The sequence below is a fragment of the Choloepus didactylus genome, chromosome 17 (genome assembly GCF_015220235.1).
Source record: "Choloepus didactylus isolate mChoDid1 chromosome 17, mChoDid1.pri, whole genome shotgun sequence".
Taxonomy (NCBI): domain Eukaryota; kingdom Metazoa; phylum Chordata; class Mammalia; order Pilosa; family Megalonychidae; genus Choloepus; species Choloepus didactylus.
The window spans coordinates 44,539,997-44,558,015 of record NC_051323.1 but is presented as its reverse complement, the minus strand read 5'-3'; the positions used below and the strand labels follow the sequence as shown (position 1 = coordinate 44,558,015).

General features: G+C 37.8%; 1 protein-coding gene and 1 pseudogene across 2 annotated transcripts in view; one reads left to right on the top strand and one right to left on the bottom strand.

Moving 5' to 3' along the window:
- Positions 1–18,019, top strand: part of MSH2 (mutS homolog 2) — a 90,794-nt gene that overhangs the window by 54,984 nt on the left and 17,791 nt on the right. For both annotated transcript variants that reach the window (XM_037807186.1, XM_037807187.1), the window contains exon 11: positions 17,849–17,946. In XM_037807186.1, the coding sequence (XP_037663114.1) occupies positions 17,849–17,946 (98 nt within the window). The remainder of the gene's footprint in view (positions 1–17,848; positions 17,947–18,019) is intronic.
- LOC119512760 lies at positions 15,706–17,794 on the bottom strand (annotated as a pseudogene).

Below are 18,019 nucleotides of genomic sequence, written 5' to 3'. Positions count from 1 at the left end.
AGGGAGATATCGACCAGCCTTAATGAGGCCATTCACCATATAACATTTTTATCATGTTCCATGTTAAAAATGTCTTGTCAGGTTTTTCTGCCTTTTCCCTCACTGGTATCAGGAAGTACCTGAAGCAAATTACCCATAGATGAAAAAAGACTAATTTTTAAAAAATCTTCCACAGTCTGGGGAGTGTTTATGGTTTTCTTTACCACCCTTCGCTTGTCTTTTTGTTCTTAATTTCACTCCTTTACTTTGATACCAGTAAATATTTGTTTCCTCCCATTATTCCTATGTTTTTTTGTTTTTGTTTTTGTTTTTGTGATGACCACCCTAACTTGTTCATGTTGAAAAGCAGTGTTGACAATATGGAAAAAGGGGACACATCTAGTTGATGCTCTTGAAGAGCCTATTGCCTCTGGGTTTTAGGACTTAGCTGGCATGGAGTTCTCTGGAGGATTTCAGTTTATAAAGAATAAAGTTAGTGAGTGAAATTTGTAGGATCTCAGATAGGGTTCTGGGTATTCTTTAGGGTTTTTGGGACTACTGTTGATGTGGGCTTTTCATACTGCAGCCATTTGGGCATATCTGGCTGAAGTGTGCATAGGAGTAATCTCCAGGACAGCCTCTTGATTCTGTTTGAATTCTCTTAGCCACTGAAACCTTATTTTGTTGCCTTTCTTTTCCCCTTTTTGTCAAAAAGGCATTCTCAATCCCTCGATGCCAGTATCAGACTCATTCCTGGATTCCATGTCCCAAGTTGCAAGGGAGCCTCATTCATCTGGGGGGCCTTGTCCCGTGTTGGGGGGACTGTGATGAATTTATTTGCAAAGCTGGGCTTAGAGAGAGAAAGTTCACAGTTAAGCAACAAAAGAGGTTCTCTGGAGGTGACTCCTAGGCATGATTATAGGTGAGTTTAGCCTCCCTTTTACAACCATGTTTCACAAGAACAAGCCTCCAGATTAAGGGCTTGACTTACAAAACAGTGGGTTCCTAAAGTCTCACAGCATATGTTCTACCCGCAATAATCCATCCATATCTCACGTTACCATCACTTAGTTGTATAATCATCATCACTCTCCATTTTAAACAATTTTCATGATCCAAAGCACCCCACAGCTCTTTTCAGTCCTTAATTATTTGTCCCTGGTATTTGTGTGGTATTGGTAAGGTATTCCTATTAATTATAATCCCTTGTATGCAATAGATAGTGTTAGGTCCGGAGCTGTTCAAGAATCCACACAGTGCAGCGAGTCATGATTTAAGTAGAGAGTTTAAGGTTTGTTAGAGGAAGAAAGCAGAAGAAAGTAGGTGGGAGCAAGCAGAAAAGAAGGAAAGGAAAAATGGCTCCAGCTTTCTATCTGAGAGCAACATTTTTTAAAGGAAAAACCCATGTGGGGAGGGAAGGGTGTTGAGGGAGAAGGGTGCCTGCTGAGTGCATCCTGTGCCTTGATTGGGCGAGTGCCTATCAATTTCTGGGCTGACAGCTTGCTAGGATTTTGGCACATTATTCTTAGAAAAGCAGCTGCGTTATTTGTCTAGGGAGAGCAGGCCTTTTTGGTTGTTCATATTATGGAGATATTTGACCTTGCCTTACCTGCCTTTGAGGCACCACTGTGGCTGGAACAGCCTTGAACAGCCTTCATTCTTTAGTTTATGGGGCACCTGTTTTCTGTGATATAAGCAGTAGGGCCCCTGGATCAGACATTCCTTCTGTATGTCTTTTTTTGGGGGTCTGACAGGTAGATTTTCACGTATACCATTCTGTTGTCAACTGTCTGTGCTAGTGTTACACCTTAGAAGTGTATTGTGCAAGCACCTATCTATATTTGTGGTGCTGATCTGTGGGATACATGCCTTTAAACAACCCCTTTCAAATCTATTGGCCTTCAGTACAGCTCTGGAACTTATAATCAATCCCCTTAACAGTCATCACCCCTATTCATTCCTATACCTTATTCTTATCTTTCTTCAGATTTTTTTTACTAACTTTATTTAAACAAAAACAAACTCATTACATGATAACATAACAAAAATACTTAATGAAAAATTATATACCCAGAAGAAGAGAAATTGAGGATCTAAAAGGGAAGACTATTTTAAAAGCCTTTTCAGATCATTGTGGTGGCAGTAGTTCTTTCAGCAGCATGTTTAAATTTTCAGTGTATAAGTCTTTTATCTTCTTGGTTAGATTTATTCCTAGGTGTTTTATCCTTTTAGATGCTATCATAAATGGAGTTGTTTCCTTTATGTCCTTTTCAGATTCTTTATTACTGGTATAGAAACACAGCTGGTTTTTATCTTGTATCCTGCATCTTTGCTGAATTTGCTTATTCTAGTAGCTTTCTTTTAGTTTTTTCATGGTTTTCTGTATGTAGGATCTTGTCATCTGCAAATAGGGATAGTTTTGCTTCTTCCTTTCCATTTTCAATGCCTTTTATTCCTTTTTTTGCCTGATTGCTCTGGCTATAACTTCCATTATAATGTCAAATAACTGGTAACAGCAGTCATCCTTATCTTGTTCCTGATCTTAGGGGAACTGCTTACAGTCTTTTAACATTGAATGTGACGGTTACTGTGGATTTTTCATAAATGCCCTTTAGTGTGTTCTATTCCTGGTTTACAGAGTGGTGTTTTTTATCATGAAAAAACAATGGATTTTGTCAAGTGGCTTTTCTGCATCGATTTAGATGATTATGTGTATTTTTTCCTTCATTCTATTGATGTGGTGTGTTATATTGATTGGTTTTCTTATGTTGAACCACCCTTGCATGCCTGGAGTAAACTCCACTTTGTCATAGTATATAATCTTTTTAATATGCTGTTGGATTCAGTTAGCCAGTTTGGTCTGTAGTTTTCTTTTCTTGTGTTTTTATCTAGCTTTGGTATCATGGTAATGCTGGCCTCATAGTGTTCCCTCTTCTTTTATTTTTTGGAAATGTTTTAGAGGGATTGGTGTTAATTCTTCTTTAAATGTTTGGTAGAAATCAGCAGTGAGGTCATCTGGTCCTGGACTTTTCTTTGTTGGAATGACTTTGATTACTGATTCAGTCTCTTTACTTGTAACAGTTCTGTTTTGATTTTCTGTTTCTTCTTGCCTTACATTAAGTCATTTTTATGTTTCTAGGAATTTCTCTACAATTGTTTATCTAGTTTTCTCATCTGGGAGGGGAGATTGTTGGTAGTGATAAAGTTTTTCCTCCCAGAGAGTCTTTCAAATAAGCTTGCATTTATATGACCATAGGTATAGACCTGGATTCTGATCTGGCTGCTTTACATGTTTACCTTATATTTAAAATGTCTAATTAATTATTGAATCATCTATTTGATTTGAAAACCTATACAACTTCAGGAAAATTTTCAGTTTAACTTCAAGTGTTCTATTTCTTGGGTTGCTCAGCATGATGGCATTCCAGAAGCACCTTGGGCATTACTACATGGTTGTGAAATGCCATTTTTGTTTTAAAGGGTTTTGATGAATATAAAAAGAAAAAAGAAAATTACGTATGTATGTATGTATACACACACATAAACATATGAACAGAAAAATACAGAATATCCTTAGGCAAATATGGGTTGAACACAAGTTTTGACAAGTTCTGATTCAGTAACTATGGAAATTTTTCTCCACACTTAGAAAAGCTGTTCTCTCGTGTTGAAGAAATAATATGCCATGGTTATCAAATGTTCTTTTCTGATAAATGAAGCAATATAGAAAGCTTTTATTTGTTCCAAGTAACAAGTATTACTGTTTTAAAAAAAAAAAAAATCCCAAACTCCCAACTCCCCCAGTACATCAAAATGAACATAATGCTTGATTTTCATTGAAAAGTAGTTATTCTTCACACTAGTAAGTCTAAAAACCTGCAACCCAGGTACCCAGAAGTTTTGTGTTTTATATATCAATGCAAACAATTACCAACCTTCATCTTTTGGACAAAAATTCCTAGTTAAGTCACTCTTCATAAAAAGTAACTACAGGAGGCGGGGCAAGATGGCGGACTGGTGAGCTGTATGTTTTAGTTACTCCTCCAGGAAAGTAGGTAGAAAGCCAGGAACTGCGTGGACTGGACACCACAGAGCAACCTGACTTTGGGCATACTTCATACAACACTCATGAAAACGTGCAACTGCTGAGATCAGCAAAATCTGTAAGTTTTTGTGGCCAGGGGACCCGCACCCCTCCCTGCCAGGCTCAGTCCCGTGAGAGGAGGGGCTGTCAGCTCCCGGAAGGAGAAGGGAGAACTGCAGTGGCAGCCCTTATCGGAAACTCATTCTACTGATCCAAACTCCAACCATAGATAGACTGAGACCAGACACCAGAGAATCTGAGAGCAGCCAGCCCAGCAGAGAGGAGACAGGCATAGAAAAAAACAGCACGAAAAACTCCAAAATAAAAGCAGAGGATTTTTGGAGTTCTGCTGAACATAGAAAGGGGAAGGGCAGAGCTCAGGCCCTGAGGCTCATATGCAAATCCCGAAGAAAAGCTGATCTCTCTGCCCTGTGGACCTTTCCTTAATGGCCCTAATTGCTTTGTCTCTTAGCATTTCAATAACCCATTAGATCTCTGAGGAGGGCTTTTTTTTTTTTTTTTTTAATCCTTTTTTCTTTTTCTAAAACAATTACTCTAAGAAGCCCAATACAAAAAGCTTCAAAGACTTGCAATTTGGGCAGGTCAAGACAAGAGCAGAACTAACAGAGCTCTGAGACAAAAGGCAATAATCCAGTAGCTGAGAAAATTCACTAAACACCACAACTTCCCAAGAAAAGGGGGGTGTCCGCTCACAGCCATCATCCTGGTGGACAGGAAACACTCCTGCCCATCGCCAGCCCCATAGCCCAGAGCTGCCCCAGACAACCCAGTGTGACGGAATTGCTTCAAATAACAGGCACACACCACAAAACTGGGTGTGAACATTAGCCTTCCCTGCAACCTCAGCTGATTGTCCCAGAGTTGGGAAGGTGGAGCAGTGTGAATTAACAGAGCCCCATTCAGCCATCATTTCAGCAGACTGGGAGCCTACCTACACAGCCCAGCAGCCCAGAACTGCCCTGTGACATAGCACAGTCATCCCTCAACGGAGGACCGGGGGTGCACAGCCTGGAAGAGGGGCCCACTCGCAAGTCTCAGGAGCCATATGCCAATACCAAGGACTTGTAGGTCAGTGGCAGAGACAAACTGTGGCAGGACTGAACTGAAGGATTAGACTATTGCAGCAGCTTTAAAACTCTAGGATCACCAGGGAGATTTGATTGTTAGAGCCACCCCCCTGCCTGACTGCCCAGAAACACGCCCCATATACAGGGCGGGCAACACCAACTACACACGCAAGCTTGGTACACCAATTGGACCCCCCAAGACTAACTCCCCCACTCACCAAAAAGGCTAAGCAGGAGAGAACTGGCTTGTGGAGAACAGCTGGCTCATGGACGCCACCTGCTGGTTAGTTAGAGAAAGTGTACTCCACGAAGCTGTAGATCTGATAAATTAGCGATAAGGACTTCAATTGGTCTACAAATCCTAAAAGAACCCTATCAAGTTCAGCAAATGCCAAGAGGCCAAAAACAACAGAAAATTATAAAGCATATGAAAACAACAGACGATATGGATAACCCAAGCCCAAGCACCCAAATCAAAAGATCAGAAGAGACACAGCACCTAGAGCAGCTACTCAAAGAACTAAAGATGAACAATGAGACCATAGTACAGGATACAAAGGATTTCAAGAAGACCCTAGAAGAGCATAAAGAAGACATTGCAAGACTAAATAAAAAAATAGATGATCTTATGGAAATTAAAGAAACTGTTGACCAAATTAAAAAGATTCTGGACACTCATAGTACCAGACTAGAGGAAGCTGAACAACGAATCAGTGACCTGGAAGATGACAGAATGGAAAATGAAAGCATAAAAGAAAGAATGGGGAAAAAAATTGAAAAAATCGAAATGGACTTCAGGGATATGATAGATAATATAAAACGTCCAAATGTAAGACTCATTGGTGTTCCAGAAGGGGAAGAAAAGGGTAAAGGTCTAGGAAGAGTATTCAAAGAAATTGTTGGGGAAAACTTCCCAAATCTTCTAAACAACATAAATACACAAATCATAAATGCTCAGCGAACTCCAAATAGAATAAATCCAAATAAACCCACTCCGAGACATATTCTGATCACACTGTCAAACAAGGAAGAAAAGGAGCAAGTTCTGAAAGCAGCAAGAGAAAAGCAATTCACCACATACAAAGGAAACAGCATAAGACTAAGTAGTGACTACTCAGCAGCCACCATGGAGGAGAGAAGGCAGTGGCACGATATATTTAAAATTCTGAGTGAGAAAAATTTCTGGCCAAGAATACTTTATCCAGCAAAGCTCTCCTTCAAATTTGAGAGAGAGCTTAAATTTTTCACAGACAAACAAATGCTGAGAGAATTTGCTAACAATAGACCTGCCCTACTAGAGATACTAAAGGGAGCCCTACAGACAGAGAAACAAAGAAAGGACAGAGAGACTTAGAGAAAGGTTCAGTACTAAAGAGATTCGGTATGGGTACAATAAAGGATATTAATAGAGGGGAAAATATGACAAACATAAACCAAAGGATAAGATGGCTGATTCAAGAAATGCCTTCACGGTTATAACGTTGAATGTAAATGGATTAAACTCCCCAGTTAAAAGATATAGATTCACAGAATGGATCAAAAAAAATGAACCATCAATATGTTGCATACAAGAGACTCATCTTAGACACAGGGACACAAAGAAACTGAAAGTGAAAGGATGAAAAAAAATATTTCATGCAAGCTACAGCCAAAAGAAAGCAGGTGTAGCAATATTAATCTCAGATAAAATAGACTTCAAATGCAGGGATGTTTTGAGAGACAAAGAAGGCCACTACATACTAATAAAAGGGGCAATTCAACAAGAAGAAATAACAATCGTAAATGTCTATGCACCCAATCAAGGTTCCACAAAATACATGAGAGAAACACTTGCAAAACTTAAGGAAGCAATTGATGTTTCCACAATAATTGTGGGAGACTTCAACACAGCACTCTCTCCTATAGATAGATCAGCCAGACAGAAGACCAATAAGGAAATTGCAAACCAAAACAATCTGATAAATGAATTAGATTTAACAGACATATACAGGACATTACATCCCAAATCACCAGGATACACATACTTTTCTAGTGCTCACGGAACTTTCTCCAGAATAGATCATATGCTGGGACATAAAACAAGCCTCAATAAATTTAAAAAGATTGAAATTATTCAAAGCACATTCTCTGACCACAATGGAATACAATTAGAAGTCAATAACCATCAGAGACTTAGAAAATTCACAAATACCTGGAGGTTAAACAACACACTCCTAAACAATCAGTGGGTTAATGAAGAAATAGCAAGAGAAATTGCTAAATATATAGAGACGAATGAAAATGAGAACACAACATACCAAAACCTATGGGATGCAGCAAAAGCAGTGCTAAGGGGGAAATTTATAGCACTAAACGCATATATTAAAAAGGAAGAAAGAGCCAAAATCAAAGAACTAATGGATCAACTGAAGAAGCTAGAAAATGAACAGCAAACCAATCCTAAACCAAGTACAAGAAAAGAAATAACAAGGATTAAAGCAGGAATAAATGACATAGAGAACAAAAAAACAGTAGAGAGGATAAATATCACCAAAAGTTGGTTCTTTGAGAAGATCAACAAGATTGACAAGCCCCTAGCTAGACTGACAAAATCAAAAAAAGAGAAGACCCATATAAACAGAAATAATGAATGAAAAAGGTGAAATAACTGCAGATCTGAAGAAATTAAAAAAATTATAAGAGGATACTATGAACAATGTATGGCAACAAACTGGATAATGTAGAGGAAATGGACAATTTCCTGGAAACATATGAACAACCTAGACTGACCAGAGAAGAAATAGAAGACCTCAACCAACCCATCACAAGCAAAGAGATCCAATCAGTCATCAAAAATCTTCCCACAAATAAATGCCCAGGGCCAGATGGCTTCACAGGGGAATTCTACCAAACTTTCCAGAAAGAACTGACACCAATCTTACTCAAACTCTTTCAAAACATTGAAGAAAATGGAACACTACCTAACTCATTTTATGAAGCTAACATCAATCTAATACCAAAACCAGGTAAAGATGTTACAAAAAAGGAAAACTACCAGCCAATCTCCCTAATGAATATAGATGCAAAAATCCTCAACAAAATACTTGCAAATTGAATCCAAAGACACATTAAAAAAATCATACACCATGACCAAGTGGGGTTCATTCCAGGCATGCAAGGATGGTTCAACATAAGAAAATCAATCAATGTATTACAACACATTAACAAGTCAAAAGGGAAAAATCAATTGATCATCTCAATAGATGCTGAAAAAGCATTTGACAAAATCCAACATCCCTTTTTGATAAAAACACTTCAAAAGGTAGGAATTGAAGGAAACTTCCTCAATATGATAAAGAGCATATATGAAAAACCCACGTGTGGAATGGAGTTACTCCATTAAACTAATCTCTCCAGTGTTACATATTTAAAAATTTTTTCTGTAAATGAAAAAATCAAATCTCATGCCATGTTCTGACTCTCTCAGAGCAGAGAGCATTGTCACCTTCTGTGCCAGTTTGAAACTGTTATGAACCCCAGAAGAACCATGATATCTTAACCCAATCTTAGGGTGGAACCTTTTGATTGAGTGTTTCCATGGAGAAGTGACTCAACAAACTGTGGGTGATAACTCAGATTGAATTATTTCCAGGGAGGTGTGGACTCTGCCCATTCAGGGTGGGTCTCAATTAGTTTACTGGAGTATTTAAGAGAGTTCAAGAGCCGACATAGACGCTGATGCTTGGAGACATTTGGAGATGCAGACAGAAAGACATTTGGAGATGCTAAGCCAAGAGATGAAGCCCAGGGTTTGCCCCAGAGAAGCTAAGAGAGGACCTCCAGATGCTTAGAGAGAAATGCCCTGGGAGAAAGAAGCAAGGATGCAGAGGAGCTGAGAGAGAGGAACAAGGACAGAAACTCAGAGACATTTTGGAGAAAGCCATTTTGAAAAACAACCCAGGAGCAAAGGATCAGCAGATGCCAGTCACTTGCCTTCTCAGCTGACACAGATGTTCTGGACACCATTGGCCTTGCTTTAATGGAGGTATCTTCTTGTTGATGCCTTAGTATGGACATTTTTTATGGCCTTAGAACTGTAAATTTGTAACCTAATAAATCCCCTTTATAAAAGCCAAAAAAAAAAAAAAAAACAAAAAAAACAAAAAAAACCCACAGCCAGCATAGTACTCAATGGTGAGAGACTGAAAGCCTTCCCTCCAAGATCAGGAACAAGACAAGGATGCCCTCTGTCACCACTGTTATTCAACATTGTGCTGGAAGTGCCAGCCAGGGCAATCCGGCAAGACAAAGAAATAAAAGGCATCCAAATTGGAAAAGAAGAAGTAAAACTGTCATTGTTTGCAGATGATATGATCTTATATCTGGAAAACCCTGAGAAATCAACAATACAGCTACTAGAGCTAATAAACAAATTTAGCAAAGTAGCGGGATACAAGATTAATGCACATAAGTCGGTAATGTTTCTATATGCTAGAAATGAACAAACTGAAGAGACACTCAAGAAAAAGATACAATTTTCCATAGCAACTAAAAAAATCAAGTACCTAGGAATAAACTTAACCAAAGATGTAAAAGACCTATACAAAGAAAACTACATAACTCTACTAAAAGAAATAGAAGGGGACCTTAAAAGATGGAAAAATACTCCATGTTCATGGATAGGAAGACTAAATGTCATTAAGATGTCAATTCTACCCAAACTCATCTACAGATTCAATGCAATCCCAATCAAAATTCCAACAACCTACTTTGCAGACTTGGAAAAGCTAGTTATCAAATTTATTTGGAAAGGGAAGATGCCTCGAATTGCTAAAGACACCCTAAAAAAGAAAAACGAAGTGGGAGGACTTACACTCCCTGACTTTGAAGCTTATTATAAAGCCACAGTTGCCAAAACAGCATGGTACTGGCACAAAGATAGACATATAGATCAATGGAATCGAATTGAGAATTCAGAGATAGACCCTCAGATCTATGGCCGAGTGATCTTTGATAAGGCCCCCAAAATCACTGAACTGAGTCATAATGGTCTTTTCAACAAATGGGGCTGGGAGAGTTGGATATCCATATCCAAAAGAATGAAAGAGGACCCCTACCTCACCCCCTACACAAAAATTAACTCAAAATGGACCAAAGATCTCAATATAAAAGAAAGTACCATAAAACTCCTAGAAGATAATGTAGGAAAACATCTTCAAGACCTTGTATTAGGCGGCCACTTCCTAGACTTTACACCCAAAGCACAAGCAACAAAAGAAAAAATAGATAAATGGGAACTCCTCAAGCTTAGAAGTTTCTGCACCTCAAAGGAATTTCTCAAAAAGACAAAGAGGCAGCCAACTCAATGGGAAAAAATTTTTGGAAACCATGTATCTGACAAAAGACTGATATTTTGTATATATAAAGAAATCCTACAACTCAATGACTATAGTACAGACAGCCCAATTATAAAATGAGCAAAAGATATGAAAAGACAGTTCTCTGAAGAGGAGACACAAATGGCCAAGAAACACATGAAAAAATGTTCAGCTTCACTAGCTATTAGAGAGATGCAAATTAAGACCACAATGAGATACCATCTAACACCGATTAGAATGGCTGCCATTAAACAAACAGGAAACTACAAATGCTGGAGGGGATGTGGAGAAATTGGAACTCTTATTCATTGTTGGTGGGACTGTATAATGGTTCAGCCACTCTGGAAGTCAGTCTGGCAGTTCCTTAGAAAACTAGATATAGAGTTACCATTCGATCCAGCGATTGCACTTCTCGGTATATACCCGGAAGATCGGAAAGCAGTGACACGAACAGATATCTGCACACCAATGTTCATAGCAGCATTATTCACAATTGCCAAGAGATGGAAACAACCGAAATGTCCTTCAACAGATGAATGGATAAAGAAAATGTGGCAAATACACACGATGGAATACTACACGGCAGTAAGAAGGAATGATCTCGTGAAACATATGACAACATGGATGAACCTTGAAGACATAATGCTGAGCGAAATAAGGCAGGCACAAAAAGAGAAATATTATATGCTACCACTAATGTGAACTTTGAAAAATGTAAAACAAATGGTTTATAATGTAGAATGTAGGGGAACTAGCAATAGAGAGCAATTAAGGAAGGGGGAACAATAATCCAAGAAGAACAGATAAACTATTTAACGTTCTGGGGATGCCCAGGAATGACTATGGTCTGTTAATTTCTGATGGATATACTAGGAACAAGTTCACAGAAATGTTGCTATGTTAGGTAACTTTCTTGGGGTAAAGTAGGAACATGTTAGAAGTTAAGCAGTTATCTTAGGTTAGTTGTCTTTTTCTTACTCCCTTGTTATGGTCTCTTTGAAATGTTCTTTTATTGTATGTTTGTTTTTTTTTTAACTTTTTTTCATACAGTTGATTTAAAAAAGAAGGGAAAGTTAAAAAAGAAAAGAAAAACAAGGGAAAAAATATGTAGTGCCCCCTTGAGGAGCCTGTGGAGAATGCAGGGGTATTGGCCTACCCCACCTCGATGGTTGCTAACATGACCACAGACATAGGGGACTGGTGATTTGATGGGTTGAGCCCTGTACCATGGATTTTACCCTTGGGAAGACGGTTGCTGCAAAGGAGAGGCTAGGCCTCCCTATAATTGTGCCTAAGAGCCTCCTCCCGAATGCCTCTTTGTTGCTCAGATGTGGCCCTGTCTCTCTAGCTAAGCCAACTTGAAAGGTGAAATCACTGCCCTCCCCACTACGTGGGATCAGACACCCAGGGGAGTGGAGCTCCCTGGCAACGTGGAATATGACTCCCAGGGAGGAATGTAGACCTGGCATCGTGGGACGGAGAACATCACAAAAGGGGGATGTGAAAGGAAATGAAATAAGCTTCAGTGGCAGAGAGATTCCAAAAGGAGCCGAGAGGTCACTCTGGTGGGCACTCTTACGCACACTTTAGACAACCCTTTTTAGGTTCTAAAGAATTGGGGTGGCTGGTGGTAGATACCTGAAACTATCAAACTACAACCCAGAACCCATGAATCTCGAAGACAGTTGTATAAAAATGTAGCTTATGAGGGGTGACAATGGGATTGGGAAAGCCATAAGGACCACACTCCGCTTTGTCTAGTTTATGGATGGATGAGTAGAAAAATAGGGGAAGGAAATAAATAGACAAAGGTACCCCGTGTTCTTTTTTACTTCCATTGCTCTTTTTCACTTTAATTATTATTCTTGTTATTTTTGTGTGTGTGCTAATGAAGGTGTCAGGGATTGATTTAGGTGATGAATGTACAACTATGTAATGGTACTGTGAACAATCGAATGTACGATTTGTTTTGTATGACTGCATGGTATGTGAATATATCTCAATAAAATGAAGATAAAAAAATAAAAAATAAAAAAAAGTAACTACAATTTGAGAACACATCATATTTACCTCTTTTGCCAGCATCAAGTCTGCCTCATCTGAATCCTTCCATTTCATGAGAAACATAAATTCTCCACTGCTATCTGACATCAATTTTTCATTTAGTTCAAAAACTTCTAGCAAAGCCTCTTGGTTTGTCAGCAGCATTTCTTGTCTTTAATTTGCTGTCATCAGATGTAATGTCAGGTAAAGATTTTCTTTTTGTTTCATCTTTACTAACTTTTTGAGAATTCAGAAATGCTTCAGTGAATCTGGGAATTATAAATTTTCTTCAGGTGGTGGTAGAATCTGTAACTCCCTCCCACTTTAGGAAGTATTCTACCTTCCCATTCACTAAACAGCCATCCAGTAGTACTTCTCCACACACAGACATTCTTCAGACTCTGCCTCTTTAACTTTTTTACTGTTTCATTCTATTTCTTTCCCATTATTTACAGTGTAGTTTTACTGGAGTCCATTTTTTATTCTAGATTTAAGTAGCCATTATATTTGTTAGCTGGCACCTGGTGGTCCCTAGAGGGTAGGGGAAGGAAAGCAGTGTGAGAATGGTGACTGGAGTCTTGTTGGAGGCTTTTCTGCTCAGTCCGGATGGCTGGAGCCCAATCTAAAATCTGTCTACTTTCTTTCCCTGGGGAGTCGGGTGGACACCTCTAAAGGCTGGGAAGGGAATGGAGAAAAATTGCCTTGTGCTAAGGTGGAGGCTGGACCCAATTCTAAGAGGGAGAGGGAGAGAGAGAGAGAGAAAGAGATGCGGAACTGGATCCTCCCATAATTCACTATCCCCTTTCATACATGTCCAGTCTTTTTTTTTGGTCAGTCTTGTTAAAGGTTTGTAGATTTTATTAATCTTTTTTAAGAACCAACTTAGTTTTGTTGATCATATTTTTCTATTCTCTATTTCATATTTTTTCTCTCAATTCTTTATTATTTCCGTCCTATTAACTTTGGGTTTAGTTTGCTCTTTTTCTAGTCAGGTGTGAAATTAGTACTTGATTTGTGATCTTTCTTTTTTAATGTAGGCATTTATAGATTTAAATCTTTCTTGGAGGACTACCTTCATTGCCACCATAAGTTTTGATATGTTGTATGTTGTGTTTTCGTTTTCATTTGTCTCAAAGTATTTTCTAATTTGCCTTGTGATTTTTTTTCTTTGCAAACGTGTTTACTGGTCAAAGCATGTTGTTTAATTTCCACATATTTCTAAAATTTCCTGTTTTCCTTGTAACTGATTTATAGCTTTGTTCTATTGTGATCAGAAACAATAGTTTGTATGATTACAATTTAAACAATTTTAATTTGTGGTCTAACATAGTCTATGCTTGAGATTGATCCATGTGCACTTTTTGAGAAGAATATAGTCTGCTGTTGTTGGGTCAGTCTTCTATATTGGGTACATTATATCCAAGACTTGATTGTCTTTCTTTATTGATCTTATGTCTAGATGTTCTAGATATATTATAAAAGTGATATTTTGAAATATTCAAATATTATTTTAGAACTGTATTTTTCCCTTCAATTCTGTCAGTTTTTGCTTCATACATTTTATAAGTGTTAGATCTTCTTGTTGGATTGAACCTTTTTCCATATATAATATCTTTCTTTATCTCTTACAACTTTTTTCAACTTAAAATCTATTTTGTTTGACAATAATATAGGTACTCCACCCCTCTTTTGGTTACTGTTTGCATGGAATATCTTTTTCCATCATTTTACTTTAGTCCTTTCTGTGTCTTTGTATGTAAAGTGAGTCTCTTGCGAATAGCATATAAATGAATCTTGTTTCTTCATCCAGTCTTACCAGTCTCAGCCTTTTAATAGCATTTAATCCACTTACTCTTAGGAGAATTTAATCCACTTATTCTTCAGGTAATAGCTGATAACGAAGGATTTACTTTGTTCTCTTTATGTCTTATAGGTTTTTTGTTCCTCAGTTACTCCATTACTGCCTTTTTTGTATTTCATTGGTTCTTTGTTGTGTACCATGTTGATTCTTTTCTTTCCTGTTCTATTTTTTTCATTAGCTTATTACCTTTGTGATTGTAATTAATATCTTAAACAATCTAGTTCAAATAATACCAATCTAATTTCAAGTAGTATATAAACGTTCTACTCCTGTACATCTCTGTTCCTCCCCTTTTATAATGTTATAGTCCTAGATTACATCTTTATATGTTTTATGTTTATTAACATAGATTTTAATTATTTTACACATTGCCTTTTAAGTTGTATAGGGGAGAATGACGCCTATAGTTATAAACCTAAAATACAATAAAAACAGGATTTTATGTTTACCTTTGCAGTTACTTTTACCAGTGTTCTTTATTTTTTCTTATATTTCTTAAAGATACTGTCCTTAGTGACCTTTTATTTCCTTCAGCTCAAGGATTACCTTTTGCATTTTTTGTAGGGCAGGTTTTCTGATAATGAACTGCTTCAGTTTTTGTTTATCTGTTAATATCTTAATTTCTCCTTCATTCTTGAAGATTAATTTTGCCAGATGTAAAATTGTTGGTTGACAGTTTTTTCCTTAAGGACTTTAAATATCACCCCACTACTTTCTTGGCCTCCCTGGTTTCTGATGAGAAATCCACTGTTAATCATCTTGAGGATCCCTTATATGTGACGTGTTGCTTCTCTCTTGCTGTTTTCAGAATTCTTTGCGTTTTGAAATTTTCACTGTAATGTGCCCTGGTGTCGATCTCTTTCGATTTATCCTGCTTGTGGTTTGCTGAACTTCTTCAATGTGTATATTCATGCTTTTTATCAGATATGGGAAGTTTCCAGCCATTATTTCCTCAAATACTTTTTCTGCCCCTTTTGCTCTATCGGAAATCCAATTATGTATGTGCTGGTATGCCTGATGATGTTCCACAGGTCTGTCAGTCTCTATTCCTCCTCCCTCTCTTTCTTGTTTTTATTTAGGACTAAATTTTAATGGATTTAAAATTAAACCTGAAAGTTTGAACTCTTGCATTTTAAACAAAACCTTGAAAATACTGATTGACTTCAAAATGGTTATATGGAAAAACTAATCTGCAACAAAAACTTGGCATTGATTGCAAATGATCCAATGATTGGGGACAAAGCATGCAAAGGTTCCAGGTAGGACAGGGTAAGGAACAAGGGACTCTGACATTTACAACAGCAGCCATTTTCTCTTCCTCTTGAAAGTGGAAGGGCAGAGAACTGCTCTGATAGCTTCATGAAACCCTGTCTTGAGGGCCCGCTGTGTGAGAGCTGAGCACTTCAGGTGTTTTGCAGTCCTGATTTCCTTCACTATTGCTAAACCCTATGGATAGGTGATGAGCTTCAGCCTCTTATCCCTCATTTTCTCAATTGTGTTTTTATCATTCCTAAGATCAAGTTTAATTCCTACTAGGATGCTGGGAGTGTTCTGTTTCAGGATACAACTTTACATGGACATTTTTGAATGATGTAAGACCCACAAGGGAAAAGCAAATTAAGAGTACATCTCTTTGGGGATAGGATAAGGCTCATAAACTGTCATAATCTTCTTGTCCAGCTGTATCCCATAAGCTGCATTTACTGGCTTTCCATCTTCTATAACATTTGCAGACGGATTGTCAAAGCAGCAGGGATACGTTATTTAGGAAATGCATTGGTTGTGTAATTGATCAGTAGGGTATTTTTACCTACATCTGGGCTGTGGACTAGGCTGAAGCAATGGTGGCAACCAAGCACTGAGGCAGGGAGTTCAGTGGGCACAGGTGTGGGGCCTGCTGTCCATGCCACCAGATCCTTGGTGTTCTCGAAGCCAACACCCAGCAACAGCCACCACCCAAAACTTGAGGTGGAAAATAGTAGAGAAACAGGAAATTAACTTAATCATTTCAGTTATCTTGTCTTCAAGTTAGCTAGTCCTTCTGCTTACTCAAATCTGTTTAATCCCTTGAGTGAGGTTTTCATTTCAGTTATTGTAATTTTAGCTCCAGAATTTCTCTTTGGTTCCTATTTATATTTTCTGTCTTATTATTTTGTTCAGACAGTGTTTGCCTAATTTCTTGTCATTCTTTGTCCATGATTTCCTTTAGCTCGTTGAACATATTTAAGATCCTTGGTTTAACGTCTTTGGCTAATATCTTCCATGTTTGAGCTTCCTCAGGGATGATTTCTGGCAAATTCTCCTTTACCCAGGAATGGGTCGTACTTTCCTGTTTCTTGGTGTGTTTTAAATTTTTTTTAAGGACTGGATACTCTGACTTTTATTTTGTTGTGATTCTGGAAGTCACATTCTCCCCTCCTGTGGGATTGCTTTTTTATTTTTTTCCCCTATCTTGAGTGTTGGAGCCATCAGTTTGGTTTTTCCAAATTTTATCTGTTCCCAAAGGAAAAAATAATGTACTGTCTCTTGAAGACTCCTCTACCGATTCTGTCTGAGGGAAGTTGAAACAACAACCTTCTGTGTCTCTCCGCCAGTGATCAAAAACAAGAATCAGAAGCAGTGATCAGCAATTAGACAACACACCCCTCGTTTTTTGGAGGACTTAGTCCTTATTTTCCTACCCTGGCACCAGCAAACTACACCAAGGGAGGGCTGCAGACCCGCAGCTTGCCTCTTGTTTGGGGATGGGGGATAGTAGCCACTACAGGGAAGGTTTACCAGCCTCTTCATCCATCTCTTCTCTGAATGCTGCGATTGTTTCATTAGAATATAGAGTTCCGAAATAGTTGTTTCAGACAGTTCTTGCCAGTCAGTAGTTGTTTTGGTAGAAGAACCAGTTCCTGGAGCTTCCTACTCTGTCATCTTCCCAAAACCTCTTCCTCTTCAGCATTTTTATTTCCACCAATAACTTTCATTTTTCCCTTCAAATTACTTAATAAGACTTAATTTTCATAACATTTTCCTTTTTTTGGTAACTCTCAGTATCAAAAGACACTTAAGCTGTAGTAATGAGATATACTATGTTTTGTTTTGTTTTTGAAGATGGAATATTCCCTTATCCTAAATACAGATGAAGATTTATTTCAGTTCAGTATTTTATGAAAGGTACAGATCAGAATTTTACTCAAGGTAGTAAATGTTACATAGCAAGAATTGTGCCAGTGGACTATTCCTAACTGTGTAAAGGAGCCTTAATAAACTTAATTCCAGCTACATTTGCCCATTGTGGGTTGCCTGTTTTCCTCTTGTATTCCCATTTTACTTACCATTGTTTGCATGCTTCATAGATAGATACTTTGAATATGTTTTCTGTGGTGTGCATTACCTCTAGTAGATGTTTTAATATTTTTAATAATACCATTATCTTAATTTACAGTAAATTGACTTCTCTCAATGAAGAATATACCAAGAATAAAACTGAATATGAGGAAGCCCAGGATGCCATTGTTAAAGAAATTGTCAACATTTCTTCAGGTAAATTTAAAGGAACCAAATACATTAAATATTGTGAATATGACCTGGTTTTTAGTAATAGAAAAAACATCAA